The 18,260-nt window shown below is 41.7% G+C and overlaps 1 protein-coding gene across 5 annotated transcripts; it reads right to left on the reverse strand.

Moving 5' to 3' along the window:
* Positions 1 to 1,375: 1,375 nt before the first annotated feature.
* Positions 1,376 to 7,081, reverse strand: PDRG1 (p53 and DNA damage regulated 1). Of its 5 annotated transcripts, none has more exons than XR_013484791.1 (6): positions 6,909 to 7,081; positions 6,603 to 6,678; positions 4,977 to 5,051; positions 3,062 to 3,142; positions 2,435 to 2,506; positions 1,376 to 1,492 (listed from the first exon to the last, which is right to left on the reverse strand). XR_013484791.1 is itself a non-coding variant. In XM_020990710.2 (6 exons), the coding sequence occupies exons 1-5, from the start codon at positions 7,005 to 7,007 to the stop codon at positions 2,459 to 2,461; spliced, it is 375 nt and encodes a 124-aa protein (XP_020846369.1). In that variant the 5' UTR covers positions 7,008 to 7,081; the 3' UTR covers positions 1,376 to 1,492; positions 2,435 to 2,458. The 5 variants fall into 5 exon arrangements, 4 of the variants coding, with proteins under 4 accessions (XP_020846369.1, XP_020846370.1, XP_020846368.1 ...); XM_020990710.2 differs by having other exon boundaries at positions 2,435 to 2,502; XM_020990711.2 differs by lacking the exon at positions 2,435 to 2,506 and having other exon boundaries at positions 6,909 to 7,080.
* Positions 7,082 to 18,260: the final 11,179 nt, after the last annotated feature.

Here is an 18,260-nt window from a genome sequence, read left to right on the forward strand (position 1 = left end):
GTCCTACTTCTAACATACTATGTGACCCCAAGCATGTCATTTATTTAATCACTTTATTATACCCTTACCACATGTGAAGCACTGTGACAGGTGTTAGGGACCTAAGCACAATCCCTCCTAACAAGGATCAGAGTTACAAAAGGGTAACTGATCTGTACTGCAGAATTTGCTTCATCAGAATCACAGATCCAGACCAAAGGGGAATAAAAAATCACGCAAAGCATCATGACAAAAGGTTAAGGGTGACAGATAAATCAGTCTCTTGTCTCCAGCCCTTTATAGCCCATAGGGAGACCCAAGAATGCAGAGAACTATAATACAACACAAACTCAAGTGCTCTGGGAAGGGGCTGAGAAAAGGCTAGTTAAGTAAGGTCCATGAAAGAAACGTCAGAACTGCCAAAGATCAGGAAGGGTTTCATGAGGTCCCAAGGTGAAGTATCTGTGAACCTTTCTGAACCTGTTTCCTTTTCTGTAAAATAGGCATGTGATGGGGGCAGCTAGATGGTGAAGTGGATAGAGCATGGGCCCTGGGGACAGGAGGATCTGAGTTCAAATCCGGCCTCAGACACCTAACATTCACTAGCTGAGTAACTCTGCGCACACACACACACGGCACATAATCCAATATACCTATCTCCTGGACTGCTGGGTGGTTTAGATGATCTAATGCATTTAAAGTACTTTGCCAACTTCAAAGGCCAGTTCTAATCTCCCTTATGCATGGACATAGTATTAACTTTCCAGAATACTTTATAAATCCCGGCATAACTACTCACATCTGTATAGCATTTTAAAGTTTGCAAAGCACTTTCCTGACAACCCTGTGAAGTAGACAATTCAAGTGTCATCGCTATTTGACAGAAAAGAAAATTAAAGAAGGGAAGCGACTGGCTCAGTCACACTCGTGTCAGTGGGAGGCCAAGCCTCTCCTGACTCAAGGTCATGGGGCACTCTCTCTAGCACAACCAATAATGAGGTTGCTGGAGTGGGGAGAAGTGAACCTAAGGAGAGGTGTGAGGTTCTAACAAGAAGGAGTCAATAAAAGATCAGTGCAGCTACTGGCATCATTTCATCAGTTTCAGGAGCCACTGGCTGCATTCCAGGCCTCACCCTTCCTCCCTCCACTCCCAATCTGGCTTAACAGAAAACCACAGCCCCACCTACAACTGCACATTGCTGCATGATTATGTATAGCATACATCTTTCCCTTCAAAGTGATCACGTATTCAAAGTGCAATAGTTTATATGCAAAGTAAATAACAATCTCTAGCAGTGGGATACCACTGATGATCTCACTCTGCAGAAGAGTATACCATTTACAAACGATGGAAGCTGTGTCAGGTATAACAAACACAGATCACAGATACTGCAGATTCCATCCAGGGTTTTTAATTCTGCTCAGTTTTTTTTTATAGCTCTTTGGAAGTTCATTTGATACAGTCCTGTGGCGTGTCCACCTCAAGGAACGGGCTCTGGGAAATTCCATGAAGCTATGGGAGTGTAGATAGGGACACCATTATCAGGGAATGTTCAATGATAAGTTGCCCCTAAGCCCTGCAATTACTGAAGGAACAACTGCCTGGGCAATTCCCCTTTGCCCATGAGAAGTTCAGGAGACAAAGTCTCAGTTGATCTACAAGATATTAACAAAAGTCTATTAAATGCTCTGATGTAATCAGAACTCAAAAAGGACTGAAAAGGGGGAGCTGTTGGGAAATGTGAGCTGTCTTCAGCCCTAGTTGCATGACCTTCGTGGTGAACCACAAATACAGAAGGTTTCCTGTCTATCACAAACCACCATTAAGCTTTGCTGTTCTATTCATACCTGTTATAAACTCACCATCTTCATCCTACAAACTCTCTTCTCCATCTTTTCCCCACAGCCAGGGCAGGGAAGGGAGGGGTTAGACTGGAGTGAAGTGCTCCCTCTCTCCCACTCCCTTCCCCAGACCTAGAACAATAGTCAAACTGTGGGTCTGAGGCAAAGGAAAAAGGCACCCTCCCAGACAGGAGGACATTGTTGGAAGTGCCTGTGGCAGTCATTCTAATGCTCCCACTGCTGCTGCCCCAGCCTCTCATCTTGGATCTTCTCCAAGGAATATCAATAGGCCTGGTGTTTTGGCCCACCCTGGTGGTGTCCTGGGTGGATAATAACAGGCTGTAGGTTCCTGGCCTTAATAGAGCAGCCAAATCCTGTAAACAAAAAGTCTTTAGTAGCAAACTGCTATCTGATAGATTTCTGAAGCTAGTTCCTACTATACCCTAACGCCATGGTTGTGAAGCGGTTCTTCTGTGGACATCTGGGGGTCAATGGTTTAAGTCCCCATGCCAGTCCTTGGTTATAGAACCTCATCCTTTCAAGATGACATTAAGGGCTCTCATCTCCTCCTGGCTCAGGGGCTTCAGGTTAAATCCTTTCAACTCTGGTTTACCTGGGGGAGAAGCAAGTCATCAGGTCAGAGATGTAAGAGTGGTGTGGAGGAGGCAGTCCTATCGCATTCTAGCTGGGAAAGAGAGAGATTACTTGGCTTCTACATACTGTCATGGGAGGGGCTAATGGTCTAATAAGAAAAGCTAAGCAAAAACAGTTTTATGCTAACTAGTCAACAATGATTCCCTCATTTCTCTTGGGTTTTGGAAAGACTCTTAAGGGTTCACAGACTGTTACTTCCCCATTTATCTCAAGGGCTTTCCTGCCCACTCATGTACTTCAATCACTGCCATAGAAGAGGAGCCAGTTTTGGGCTCACCCTGGGTCATAATATGTGCCTTCCCTCACTCCTAGATTCAATTTTTATCATGAGCTAATTCAAATGACTGGTGACCAATCAGAGAGCACAACTCTATGAGGAAACTTTAATGGGACTACAGATTATTGTTGTAGGTAAAGAGTTCAGACTGGCTCAGGCCCTTGGCATATGCCAATCTACTTTGACCCTCTTCTTCACTTTCTGGATGCCTACATTCACTTGTTGTACTCCAACCTCTGACATTCATGCTAAGCTAGGATTTAGGTTTTGGCTTTTCCACTTTTCAGTCCCTACTAAGAAACTACGTACCTTGGGCTTCCAAGAGACGGCTGACCTTCCCTTTCAGCTGTTTCCGGAGTTTCTCTATCTCCTCATCCAGGTGCTCCTGATCTGAAAACAAACAAAAAACAAAAATAGCAGCTAACATTTTCAGAGCATTTTGCAGTTTTAAAAGCACTTTCTTCCCAAATCCTGTGAAGTGGGCAGTGCAAGTAGTATTATTCTTATTTCATAGAGGAAGAAACTAAAGCTGTGGCCAAATGACTTCTTCACAGTCACACAACTACTGACAGTGTCAAGATTCAACTCCAGGTGTCCTGACAAGCCTGTGTATTCTCCAGACAACGCCACACTGCCTGTTAACAGAATGATCTGGAGAAGTGGGAATGAGAGGTCTATTATGCTCTGCCAAGGTCCCAAAGAACAGAAGAAAAAAGGCAGCTGTGTTTGGGGTGGGAGAGGCAACCCAATGCTGCTGCAACCAGGTTTATAAACCTTACTGTTGTCTGAGAGGAAGAGGAGGAACTAGTTGAGCATAAGAATGTGTGAACTATAATGCAAGCTGGGCTGAAACACAGAGAAAGCCATGGACTCATTAAACAAAGCCTGCATACAAACTGCAAGGTGATGATAGGCAAGTGACTTTCCTTAACTCCACCTTTGGAAAAACAAGTGAGTTGGATTAGATAGTCTCTAAAATTGCTTGCAACTTTGACATTTCTATGATTCTTATGATCTGATAGCAAGAGCTTCCTCATTAACACAGAATTTGTCTAGGTACTGCAAACCATCTAGCCAAAAAGAATGCCTAGCTGGAAATGTTTAAGTGTCTAATGAGTGGCACAGATTAATGACACAGCAAATGAGAGGATGCAGGAGTCAGGACTGGAGTTTAACCTTTAAGAATGTACACAATTTACAGAGACCAATGAGAGGAGGAAGAACTCTGCAAGCAAAGGTAACAGCACGATCAAACACACAGAGGTGGGGAAGCATGAGGAGTGGTGTACCAGACAAAAAGCAAAGAGATGGGCCTGGCTAGAATGAAGGGGCAGTACATAGGGGAGGAGATAAGAGAAGCTGCGACTGGATACCAAGAACTCTCAATTACTTTGTTTTCAAATCACACTATTCTACCCCGTTTGGTTAATTCTGACTCCACAGGACTTTATGTAGGGGATCAGAAATTTAAGGACATCAGAGACCATCTAGTCCATTTTGCAAATGAGGAAAATTGAGGCCCAGCAAAGTTGTGTCTTACCCAAGGTCACAGAGACAGCAATGTCTTCTTACAGGTTCTGGAAGATGTAAGACTTGAACCTAGATCCTGATTGCCCAGCCAGTGCTCTTTCCTTTGTACCAGGCTGGTGGGATGTCCAATTCCTTTCTCCCCAGTGAAAAATACAGATGTTGGTCTCATCTTTCTTCACTAATGCCCTACAACCCCTTTCCCCCCAAAAAAACTGGGCCCAAGAAGAAGGTTTTGGGGGCTGACTTTTTTTTTAAAACTGTAACCATTGTATTTTATCATTTTACTGGTTCTGCTTACTCCACTTTGCAACAATTCAAGCAAATCTTACCTTTCTCTGAATTCTTCATACTTCCTACATAGAGATCTTCTCTAATCAATACGTACCCACTTTGTTTCAAGTTTTTTGCTATTATAAAGTGCAGCTATGAATATTTTGGGCATGTATGTATGTATGTATGTATGTATGTGTGTGTGTGTGTGTATGTATGTATATATATATATATATAAACTTTCTATCTTTGACTTCTTTGAGGTATATGCCCCAAAGTGAGATCTCTAGGTCAAAGGCTATTAAACTTTTGGGACTAAGACTTTGTGATAGTTTTGAATTAAGACCCAAGCCTAAAAGCTACATAAAGCTTGATTTGGGAGGTAAAGCCAAAGTATTCACAACACGGTTTTGGGATCCCTTACCTCTCTGAATCATATCCTTTGTCCGTGGTCGGGGAAGCTTGATGAACATGTTTCCAAAGCAAACCATCACTTTATCTGAAATAGTAAATAGCCCATGGTCAGCCTGATAAATCAGCAAGTGTTTATTAAGCACCAACTATGTGCCAGGCACTGTGGGACACAAATATTAAGAATGAAACAATTCCTATTCCTGAGGAGCTTACATTCTAACAGAGGAGATGGCAAATACATATATGGCACATCAACAGATACAAATATATTTAAAGTAGCCTGGGAGGGAGGACACAAAGTTGGTGGGGGACGTGGAGGGTCAGGAAAGGCTCTTATGAAGGGAGGCAGACTAGCCAGAACAAGGGCGTTGGTCAACCCCTTACAGAGACCAGCATCTTTGGGACTAATGTCAAATTTAGCTAGTGACACTCAAGGATTCTTGAGGCAGAGTTTTTATGTGTCTTTTTTTTGGGGGGGGCAGGCAATGGGGTTAAGTGATTTGCTCAACGTCACAGATAGTAACTATTAAGTGTCCGAGGCTGGATTTGAACTCAGGTCCTCCTCACTCCACGTCCAGTGCTCTATCCACTGTGCCACCTAGCTGCCCCATTGACAAAGAGTTTTTAGTGGACTTGGGATGGCCTCACATCACTCCTCATACTTACTGGTTGTTCGACCTGTGCAAGTCAACTTGGCTATTCTCAGCCCCAGTTTCCTCATCTGTAAAACTGGGATAATAGTACTGATCTCACAGGGTTACTATAAGGATTGAATGTGATAGGCACTTCACAAATCTTCAAGTGCTATATGTCAGCTATTATTAGTATTCTTCTCCATTAAGACTTCAGGTAATGGGGGCAGCTAGGTGGCACAGTGGATAGAGCACTGGCCCTGGATTCAGGAGGACCTGAGTTCAAATCCGGCCTCGGACACATAACACTTACTAGCTGTGTGACCCTGGGCAAGTCACTTAACACCACTGCCTAGCCGCCCCCCCCAAAAAGACTTCAGGTATCCGTAATTCCCTAAGGAAGGTGACAGAATTTAAGGCCCAATTTGGCAAAAAAAAAAAAAAAGGAAAATCTCTAACCACTTCTGTGTAGTCATGTTTAAAAACTATTAAAAAAAAAGAATTTGTACCTATGTCCTCAAAAGTATTTACTGTATATGTTGTGATAGTGTGTTCTGGACCCAATATATAAATGATTTGAATTTTAGATGTTAATATCTCATTTTTTTTCCCATTTCCCTCTCCTCTTCATGCTACCGCTGTGATGTAGAATTACAGATGATTACCTTATATTGACCTTAAAAAAAAAAGTCACGCTAAATCGAGTCTTGCTGATACTCTATATTCTCCAAACCTAAAAAATTCAAGTTGCACTGAAGCTAATGTTTCCAAGCCCTGAGCCCAGACTCATTCCTTTTAACACAAAGCTGGGTCAGCGGCCTGGGTCGCAGCAGACAGTAGCTATAAGGGGCCGAAATGTGTTCTTTTCTCTACCCAGAGGAGGAAGCACCTCGGTACAGGGCTGGTAGGCGGCTCTATGTGGACTCCAGACTCACCCCTGGAAGAGCTCGAAGAGGCCGGGGAATGGCTTCCATGACCCCTGACCCCGCTCCCCCACGACTTACCCGACTGGCTGGGGTCTCTCTGAAGGGCCCTCAAGGCTTCCCGGTTCTGGTTCCTTTTCAAGTCCAGGTCCACTATCTAGGAGAAAGCCAGACATCACGGTGGGGCCGAGAGAGGGCAGGGGGTCAGAGGAGCAACCTCTGCCCAGCCACACACCCCCACCCCCCCGCCCGGGGGCCTCCGTTTCCTCCCTTGTACCAGGACCAGGCTCAGAGTCGGGGTAAAGGAAGGGCGGAACGGGGAAGTGGAGGAGTAAGGCGGGCAGGACTTTGGAAGCGCGCTCTTCTCTTCCCGGCCCCTTCGCGGACCTGCTGCTTGTCGGCCAGCACCTCCTCGGCTAGCTCCTCTACCTCGCTCAGGTAGAGCAGCACACGCTCGGCTTCTGAGCCCAACGCGACTTGGGCCATGGTGCAATCCGGCAGTCTCCTGGGCGCATGCGCCCCACCACAGGCGCGCTAGGAGTCGGCAGGGATTGCCGGCGCGCGCGCGGTCACGTAGGCCAGGACGCACGTAGGTCAGGACGCACGCCTGGGGCGGGGCGGGGGTACGAAAGAGGGGACGTGGCCTTTGGGGCCACGTGACGATGCCGTCTGGGTTGGATGGAGTTGGGCGGGGACGCACGTGTGCGAGGTGAAGGCAGGTACTTTGGCGCCCCGGTTGGGCCGAGTTGCGTCTTTGCTTTGAAGTCTACAAGTCCGAAAATGGTTGTTTTAAGGTCTCCACCTCTCAGATGCCCAAGGACTCATCCCGAGTTCAGGTCGCCTAAATTGGGGAGAGTGGAGAGAAAATAAGAACAACCCAGCCATCTCTAGTTCCCTGGACAGCATGGGCAGGTTGGAGAGGGACGCAGCCTTTGACCTCCTCTCAACCCTCATCTCTCCCTAGGTTTCTCATTTTCTCTCTGTCAAATGGGTAGAAAATAGCGTCCTGCACAGAATTCATTGGGAGCAAAGAATAATTTCCAATTCGATTCAACAACTAGGTGGTATGTTAGATTTAGGCTCAGGAAGGGCTGCGTTTGAATTCTGCCTTGATTCATCTGTAAAATGGATAGGATAATAGCACCTACATCACAGGGCTGTTGTGAAGGTCAAATGAGATAACACATGGAAAGCCCTTTGTAAGGCTTAAAGCCACGTATAAAATGTTCACAGTTATTGTCTTCCTCCTCCTCCTCTTCATCATCATCATCATTAAAAAGGGCTTCCTGAATACCCAGTGCTCAATGGAACTTGGGATAGGTGCAGGGTGGTGGATGGACTTTCCCAGAAGCCTAGGTTCAGCTCTCTGCTTAAGGTATTCAAACTATGGCCTTCACCTAGAAGGGAAGAGCTGCTTGTGGACTGGAGTAGGCAAGAGAATGTTTTCAGGATCATCATAGGAGCTATATGACCTTGGACAAGTCACTTCTCTAAATTCCTCCTCTGTAAAATGAGGTGATTCAGATTCAAAAATTTTAATTAAACACATTTTTATTTTATTATAAAAATCTCTAACATTCACTGCTTTAGGAATTTTCTGGTGCAAATTGTTTGGTATGTTGAAAGAAAAGGATTTTATAAGAACAATAATACTTTTACAATCTTTGAACTTCAACATATATTATTCTTATCCTTAGCAGATAAAACAAGAAGTCTTCTCTAAAACATGGCTTTTCTGGTCCTAAACCAGGACCAATAAATATATATAAGTTTGAAAGAGACAGATGTAGGCTTCATCACTAGTGGTGGTGTGGGCTTGGTCTACACTTGGTGCTGCAAAAAGAATATCATTCCACAGCTCCTTTTCCTACTCTCTGAAAGCTACAGAAAAGCAGGGTATCAATGAATTAATTTGTTAATTAGCCCTGAAGGTAGGTAGTACAGTGGATGGAGTACTGGGTCTGGATTTAGGAAGACTCATCTTCATGAATTCAAATCTGGCCTCAGACACTTCCTAGGTATGTGACCCTGGATAAGTCACTTCACCCTGTTTGCCCCACTTTCCTCATCTGTAAAATGAGCTAGAGAAGGAAAAGGCAAACCATTCCAGTATCTTTGCCAAGAAAGCCCCAAATGAAGTCATGAAGAGTTAGACATGACTGAAAAAATGACTGAGTGAAAAACCAACTGAATAATAACAAAATTAATTAACCTACAAGAGAATATGGCCTCGAGGTGGCTCAGCTCTGGGTCTACCAGCCAAGTTATTCCATACTCATGCACTAACTTCCCAAAAGGCTGAAGTACCCACCCTGCTCACCAGAGGCCATTCAGCCTATAAACTCATACTATTCCTCTTCACCACTGAGGCTCACGGAGCTATACCATCTCATGGTACCTGGGATTTGTCATTGGACTCCATATAGCTCTAGGTGTATGATATAGAATAAATTCCAACATTACTAAACTAGAAAATCAGTGATCTGTCCTTTAAAACCCTTAGCCCACATTTGAAAATTTTACTTTCTACTGATTGTCTTCATTTATAAAACTTAGATGATTGACTTTCTAATGACTACATGATTTATTACTCTTTTTTTTGGGGGGGGGATAGGCAGTGGGGTTAAATGACTTGCCCAGAGTCACACAGCTAGTAAGTGTTATGTGTCTAAGGCCAGATTTGAACTCAGGTCCTCCTGAATCCAGGGCTGGTGCTCTATCCACTGCACTACCTAGCTGCCCCTGACTACATGATTTATTGAAACAATTTTATGTGAAGGTTACTACCTTCAGATCCCATGATCACAGGTTTTTAGGATCAGTCCCAGTTCTTTTGTTAATGCAAAAAAAAAAAATGGCTAAGGGGGTAGGGCTGAGTAGCCCTACACACATACCACACACACACACACACACACACACACAATTTTACCCTGCTTTCTGATAATTTGTGCAATTTCATTCTGATCTCAAACCAGGATTGTCATTATAACCCCTTCTGCATATTAAGCAAAAACTTTCTAACAATTTCAGGTACTAGTTGGCTTAGATGCCCTCTGTAGTTCTGTTCCACACTAAGATTCTTAAATTCTGTATAGCCCCTTCTCTGGGAGCTAATCTTCACCCTGAAGGTTGCAAATTAGGTGCGCAGAGTAGGAGAGGGACTAAGTGATCCCAGGTTTCAAGGATATGCTATGGGTCTACAAATCCTAAAACTTTAGCTCACAAGCCTCCACTGGTGAGCATCCTCTTAACAATTAACTCAAAGCAAAAACACTTACTAAGATGGCATAGTAAAAACAGTAGCTTCAAGACATTCCCTCCATATGCCTGGAATATGCATTCCTACAAACGCACAGTGGGAAAAGTGAGTATAAACTTACAAATATAATGGTAGTGAGTCCCCCAGGTAGGAAACACATGAAAACAAGGCAGCTCCCACTGCCATTACTGTAGGGCCGTGATGTCCTTTATCTCCTTATGCTGTTCCTCTTAGCAGTGTCTCTGCTGGGCAGGTCACCTAGATATGCTCGCAAGGTCTGCTTTTCTCACTAGCTTGACTTTTCATTGCCAGGCTAGTTCATTCGAGTCCACAGTGGTTATTTTTTTTTCTTTGCTCCCAGAGTTTCTGCTCACAAGTTGCTTCTGTCACAAGTTCCTCAACTAGACTCCTTCCCTGAGTCTGTCTGTGTCTGTCTGGAGACGGTGTGTCTCTGCATGTGTGTGTCCCTGTTGGATGCATTTCAATTATGTCTTGAACTCCCAAACTAACTCTGAAGCTGTTGTAAGGGTTACTCAGGACAGGATCAATCTCTTGCCCACACAATGACCAACTTCTCCTTCTAATTCAATCAAGGACATTTTTCACACTTCATAAAAGTGCCTTCTACTTTTTTTTTGGCTTCTTACTTTCTTATATTATATCTTGGAGGGGTTTCAGGCAATAACCATTTCTGACTCCCAACGCTCCTCCCATCTGTAAGTCATAAGTTCTTTTCACAGAACAACCTGCTCATACTTACCACACATATCCCATCTGTTGTCAAGCCCCATCAATGTCCCTTTTTCTCCATTCACAGAGCCACCAGCTGGGTGCAGACTCTCACCACCTTATGACTGGACTATTGCGATCGACTTTTCCTTGTTCTCCCTGCCTCATGTCTATCCTCCACTAAGTGGCCAAATCATTTTCCTAAAGCACAGGTTGATCTTGGCTCTCTATTACCTTCAGGATCAAATATAAAATGCCTCGTTTGGAATTTAAAGCCCTTCATGACCTCCCCCCTTACCTTTCAGTTTTATACTTTATTCCACTTTCTGTACTCTACAATCCAGCTACAGTGACCTATTTGTGACCCTGAGTCTTTCCCCATGCCTGGAATATTCTTCCCTCCTTACTTCCCCTCCTAAATTCTCTGGCCTCCTTCAAGACTCAGCTCACGTCCCACCTTCTTCAGGAGGGCTTTCCCTGTCTGTCTCTCCCTCCCCCTCATTCCTTTAATGCCTCCCTTCTGATATTGTCTTCCATTTATATTGAGTATATCTTATATGTACATAGTTATTTGCATCTCTCCTCCATTGTATATAAGCTCCTTGAGGCCAGAGACCATGTTTTTTCTTTTCTTTTTTTTGTATCCTCAGTGCTTAGCTTAGGGCCTGACACATAGTTGGTATTTAATAAATGCTTGTTTACAAACTGACTATGACCACAATTTGTCAGATTGGGTGAAGAGAGATGAGGAGAGGTTGTGGTTTGTGGAGTAATTTAGATATCCCCTCATCCCTAAAATGACTGAATTAGAGTAAGGTATAAAGGATTTTAGAGTTCTGAATTCTATGGTCTTCCCTCTTCCCCCCACTCCAGAAATTCATCAGGCACATTAGACTAAAATGTAAACAGACCTATCTTTGACTCTTCCTTCTCTCTTGCCCTTCTCCCATACTCAGTTAATTGTGAAAGGGCACCTGGAGATATCTAGTCTATAAACCCTTGATTCTACAGATAAAGAAGCTGAGGCTTAAAGAGGTACAATAATTTGTCCAAAATCACACAGAACTCAGGTCCTCTGAGTGCAAGGTCAGTGTGCCACTACATCATGTATTTAGAACTTGGTAGTATTGTAAAAGAAGCTGATTGGAATTATACGTGTGTGTGTTTTCTTTATATACATGTACACACTTGTTACCGTTCAGTTATTTTCAGTTGTGTCTGACTCTTCATGACCGCATTTGTAGTTTTCTTGGCAAAGATACTGGAATGGTTTGTCATTTCCTTCTCCAGCTCATTTTACAGATGAGGAAGCTGAGACAAAGAAAGTTAAGTGACTTGCCCACTGTAATATATATATAAAATAAAATGCACATGTATAAATAGAAAGATATGTATATGTATATTTTTGTCCCAATGATTCCTTGTTTGTCATTGGTCTTAAATTTTTAAGATTGATCCAGTTTCTCCTCTTTTAATTTTTTTACCCTAGGGACTCCTTGTTTACATTCATCTTAAATTCTTAAGATGGACAATTTCTCCTGGCAAATTGTTTGACATAAAGCTATAAGCTCATAGGTTAAACTCCTGTCTCTCATCCTACACCTGGAAAGATCATAGCATCATAGCTAGAGAGCTAGAGAGCTGTAGAGCTGTATTGACCTCAGAGGCCATCAAGCCCACCTCCCACAGTTTACAGAAGAGGAAAATGAGTCTTGGAGAGATTAACTTGCTACAAAATCACATAGATATTTGCTGTCTTTTCAGATCTAAGCCAAGGACTGCTACTTTTGTCTTGGAGGAGAGAAAAACTGCTTAGACGTTATATTTACACACACACACACACACACACACACATGTATAAATTTCTATAGCCCTTTTGCCAATTCAGGAAATACATGTCTTGTTGACATCCTGACTCAATATATCTAAAACTAAACTCACCATCTTCTTTACCAAACCTCTCCCCCAAAATTCCGTTTTTGGGGGTTTTTTTTGACTTGGGAGAGAGTAGTTTCATTTTTTTAAATTTATTGTTTTAGTGGTTTTCTAGACCAGAAATGTCAAACATAGAAGTAGATTAAAATGTAATTGTGAAATATTTAACAAAATAAATAAAATACAAGACTATCGATGAAGTTAATATGTTTTCTTTTTTAATTTATGCATTTATTTTTCAGTTGTCGACATTCACCTCCATAAGATTTTGAGTTCCAAATTTTCTCCCTATCCCTCTCCTCCCCCCCACCCAAAGATGGCATGTAATCAGATATAGGCTCTACATATACATTCATATTAAACCTATTTTCACAATAGTCATGTTGTAAGGAAGAATTAGAACCAATGGGAGGGACCATGAGAAAGAAGAAACAAAAAAAAAAAGAGAGAGAGAGGGCAAATAATCAATTCTGAGGTACTGGGGCAGCTAGGTGGTGCAGTGGATAGAAGGTCAGGCCTGGAGTCAAAAAGACTCATCTTCAGTCTGTCTTCAAACACTCACTAGCTGTGTGACCCTGGATAAGTCACTTAACCCTGTTGGCCTCACTTCTTCATCTGTAAAATGAGCTGGAGAAGGAAATGGCAAACCTCTCCGCTGTCTTTGTCAAGAAAACCCCAAACGGGTGGGACAGACATGACTGAAATGACTCAGCAACAACAAGAACACTTTGAAGCATCACCCCCCCTCCCACCCCACCCACCCCAGGTCAGCTGAAGTCCGAAACCTCAGAGTCATCTCTGAATCTTCTCTTTCAACCTCCTAAATCCCATCAGTTGTCAATTTCATTTCCACAGCATTTCTCAAATTCATTCTATTCTGTCCACTCACACTGCTACTGGTCTTATTCAGGCCCCCATAATCTCTCACCTGGACTATTATAAATGCCTCCTAACTTCATTTTCTTGTCACCTCTATTTCCCCTCTTCAATTATTACTCCAAACAGCTGCCAAAATAATTTTCCTAAGACACAGATCTGAAGATGTCACTCTTTTGCTCAAAAAAATCTTCAGTATCTCTCTATTGTTGCTAGCATAAAACACAGATTTTTTAGCTTGACATTTATCTGGCTCCAAATTACTTTCCATCCTTACCTCAATAGTTTGATGGATTTATGATGGCATCAAAGTGAGCATTCACTCAATAATGCAGATTGCAACCCATTCACCCCTGCCCATTCTGTGTGACTCTGATCCATCCATAAATCTTCCAAAGGAGATCCACCCAACCTTCTGGGTGCATTCTTCCATATCTCTTGACATTGCATGGGTAGCAGTGAAGTACTTAGGCTACGCAGCCGTTGTTCTTTCCTTCTCTAAATGTGACCAATCTTAATTCCTTTTTTTCTATCCCTAGGAAACAACGTCTCTAATGCATCATTTATATTTCTTATCCTGAACAATTCTTTTTCAGTCTGCTCAAATTCATGATGTGCCTCTCCATTGTCTTTTGGGTGACCTTCAACTTTAATTCATTGTAGATTATGTTATTCTTTTTTTAAAAAAAGTTTGTTTAACTCATATGTACAAAAATATTTGTAGCAGCTCATTTTGTGGTGACAAAGAATTGGAAACTTAGGGGGTCCCCATCAACTGGAGAATGGCTAAACAATTTATGGTATATGAATGTGATGGAATACTATTGTGCTTTAAAAAAATTATGAAGGAGATGGTTTCAGAGAAATCTGGGAAGACTTCTATGAACTGATACAAAGTGAAGTAAGCAGAACCAGAAGAACAATTTACACAGTAATAGCAATCTTATAATCAACTGTCAAAAACTTAGTAACTCTGATCAACACAATGACCAAACAATTCTAAAGGACTCATGATGAAAAAGTCTATTCACCTCCAGATAGAGAATTGGTGGATTCAGAGTTCAGATTGAAGCACATTTTTTTTCTCTTTCTTTTTCTGTGTTTTTTTTTCCACCTAGAACATGGTGAATATGGAAATTTGTTTCACTTAATGACTTCATATTTGTAGTGGGTTTTGTATTTCTTGCCTTCTCAGTGGGTGAGGGAAGGGAGGGAATCTGAAGCTGAAAATAAAATAAAATTGAATGGAAAAAGTTTTTAAATGAAAAAGCTTGTTTATATAGCAGTGGGAACAAAATTTTCCCATCCTAGTACATTGAAATGCTTGGAAGGAGCATGTGTCTCAAACCCCAGCTTTCCCTAGATGTTTCAGGAGTTAGCATTAGGAAACTGTAGTAACTGACCAGCTGCTTTCAGGAGAATTGCCATAGTGACCTAAGAGACTTTTGGGACAGAAGGTGAAATGCTCAGCGGTATGCTAGAGCCAGTTCAAACTGCTGAGTATTAAATTTTTGGTGTGAGCATTTACACTTTAGAAATTGACTACAAGTCAGGGGTTGATTTATTGTTTTGTCGATTTTCTAACCTTAAGGAAGGGTGGAGAAAATATTAATAAGCAGATTAAACTTAAAAGTGTGACTAGCAAAAATAAATTTTTTTGTTAAATCTCTCCCCCCATTAATAACTTTAATTTATGCTTTTTATAATCACCAGAGTAACTTCCAAATATACCATCCACATAAAATCCTCTTTTGTAACAAAGAAAACAATTAAATAAAACCTAAAAGCCTAAGTAATCACATCTGACAGTATATGCAATAGTTTATACCTCACCTCTCTAGTGAGAAGCTGAAGGTCCAAAAAATAAATTGTTTTGAGAGCTGGTTGTTAAACATTTATCAGCACATACCAGAGTACTCTTCTTCTGAGATTCTAGAACTATGAGAAGTACTAGTGAAGATGCTATTTTTGTCGTTCCTCCTTCATTTTCAAAGAGGACCAATGACAATCATAGGGTGATGTCTTGACTTGCCTGTAAATCAGTCATCAGCCTTACTCTCTCTTACAGAGTCATTGAAGTCCAGTGGCAAAAAAATTCAAGATGAATATCGCTCTCCTGGGATGCAGAGGATGACCTTGGCATCTTTAATGTTTGACCAAACTCTGAGCACTCCACAGCACCTGCTTTAGTGGCCTTCATGGCCATTGGAACAAATTTTTCTCAACTGACCATTCTGCCAGGGAAATCTTCATGTGCTTAGAGGAAACACCCCCCTAACTCACTGACAAGTTGGAGGCCTGTTACCCTCAACCTGGTTTAGCAGTAAAGATGAGAAGAAAAACAGCTAGTGTAGGCTGTTGGGCTGGTGGTCTCAGGAACTAAACAATGCAAAAGAAGACTTCCGAAAAACATGGAGCTGTGTTTTTGAGCTGTAATGCTGATGGAAAGGAGAGATGGTCTTCTGAAAAAGGAAATGAAAGCTGTTTTTTGAAAGCTGGAGAAGACTGTAGGAAGATGAACTGATGAACAAGAGGTAAGGGAACCAATAATGGGAAGCAATGAATAACTTGTTCCTACTTCAAGCTTTGTGAATCTGCATACTTATAAGGGAAAGATGCAGTCTGGTCATATTGTGCCATTCTCCCCACAAAGAAGAGGAAACAGAAAGAAACAGCTAGAATTACTGATGGATGTATGAGCATAGCACCACTCTTCTCCCATCCCCAAACAACACACACATACACCAAAGGGATTCTCTACCCACTGTGTTCATCTTTAGCATGATTGGTGTATTCAAAAGTTTGTTTGGGCAATTTTCATAAGAGGAAATGCAAAATATCAGCCACCACATAAAAATGCTCTAAATCACTTATAAGAGAGATGAAAATTAAAACAATTCTCACATTCATCAGATTGACAAAGATGACAAAATATAAAAATGGAAAATGTTGGAGGGGCTATGGAGAAAAAATAGCCAGATTAATGCACTGTTTGGTGGAGCTGTGAATTTGTCTAATTGTTCTGGGAAACAATTGAGCTTTATATTGGAATCATCATTAAATCGAAGATACCAAGTGATACCACTACTAGTTATATACCCCAAAGAAGTCAAAGACAAAGGGAAAGATCCCATATATGCAAAAATATTTACAGCAGCACCTTTTGTGAGAGCAAAAAAATAAAAACAAAGTGGGTGCCCATCAAGTGGGGACTGGCTTAATGTATTAGTATAAATCACTGTAATGGAACATTACTTTGTGTTAAGAAATGATGACTCTGAAGGAGTTAGGGAAACTTAGGAAAACTTGTATGAACTGATACAGATCAAAGTTTGCAGGAGCAGCAAAAGAATTCCTGCAATGAACACAGTGATGCACATGAGATGAACTGATGCAAAGGGAAATAAGCAGAACCAAGAAACTGGTGACTACAATAAAGTAAGTAGAAGCAACAATGAAAAAATCAAAGCAGCATCGTTATAATGACCAAACATTTCCAAAAAGAGAGATTAAGATACAACCCTTTCTCCCTTCTTTGAAGAGGTGAGAAACTACATGGAAAATTGCACACAATGTATAACTTGGTTGATGTGTTGGTTATTTTTTTTTCCTTCTTTTTTGTTTTTTGTCCCAAGGGATAGTTTTGAGTTGGGGAGTGGGGTGAGTCATATTGGGAAATGAAGGCCGCTAGGTGGCGCAATGGATAGAGCACTAGACTGAGACGCAGGAATTCAAATGCAGTGTCAGCCACTGCTTATCTAGTCAACCTTGAGTAAGTCATTTAACCTCTGCCTGCCTCAGTTTTCTCATCTATAAAATGGGGATAATAATAGCACCTCCTTGCCAGGGTTGTTGTGAGGATCAAATGAGATAATATTTGTAGTGCTTCACAAACTTTAAAGTGCTACATAAATGTTAGTTATCATTACTTAAAAAGGAAAGATATCAACAGTTGTTTTTGAAAGATAGAATTCTGGTCGATGCAGTGACTATTGTGACTTCAGCAAACTGTTGGTGAAGTACATCTCCCTCTTCTCAGAAGAGACGTGATAGACTGCTAGAGGCACAAAATGAAGCCTACCTTGTCAGGTGAATATATTGCAGTGTGCTGATTTGTTTGCTTGGCTATACTTCTTTGTTGTGTGGGAAGATTCTTTGGGGGATGAGGGAGTCCTGGAGTAGAGACAGCAATGTGAAAAAAGCCTAAATAAAACATTTAATTAAAAACAAAACAAAGGCACCTAGAGGCTGTTGGCATCTTTGGAAAAGCCTCCGGCTCCCTTTCCCACCCTAAATGCTGAAAACTTTCATTCCATAAGTAGCCACTGGGTGAAGAAACAGAGGAGTTCCCCCTCAAAAATGGGTTGTGAAATTTAATAAATAATTCTTCACTTGAGGTGAATTTGTATACAAACCGAGACTATTTTATATAAACAACTTGTGGTTTTTGAATGGAGGAATTCAAGCACAGGCAGGGAAAAGGTGACATTTGCTAGGAAAGAACTAGGCCAAGTAAAGGCTGAGGGACCATAGATGTGACCACAGCCCCAGCTCCTCTAAATTAAAGGTAAAAGTTATGTGCATTGTGACCCCAATCCTGTGACACCATACCAAGGCATGATGGGAAAGGCTGAACACAGTGAGTCAGAGTATGGGCTCTAATATTATTTAACTTAAGGTCTTCTGATGATGGGGGCTAATTTCTTAGAGGGAAAGAAGGGTGTGGTTCACCAAGAATAGTAGAATTTTAAAGCTGGAAGATATGCTAGAGCATAGACTATCAGAGTTGGAAAGGACCTTAGAGATTTTTTTAGTCTAGCCTCTTCATTTTAAAGAGAAGAAAACTAAGACTTTGACAGGGAAAAGTAACTTACCCAAGGTGGCACCAAAAGTTAGGGACAGAGCTGGGACTAGAACTCAGGTCTCCTGATTCCTAGGTC

The sequence above is a fragment of the Phascolarctos cinereus genome, unplaced genomic scaffold, assembly GCF_003287225.1.
Source record: "Phascolarctos cinereus isolate Bilbo 61053 unplaced genomic scaffold, phaCin_HiC Scaffold_2;HRSCAF=192, whole genome shotgun sequence".
Classification (NCBI taxonomy): Eukaryota; Metazoa; Chordata; class Mammalia; order Diprotodontia; family Phascolarctidae; genus Phascolarctos; species Phascolarctos cinereus.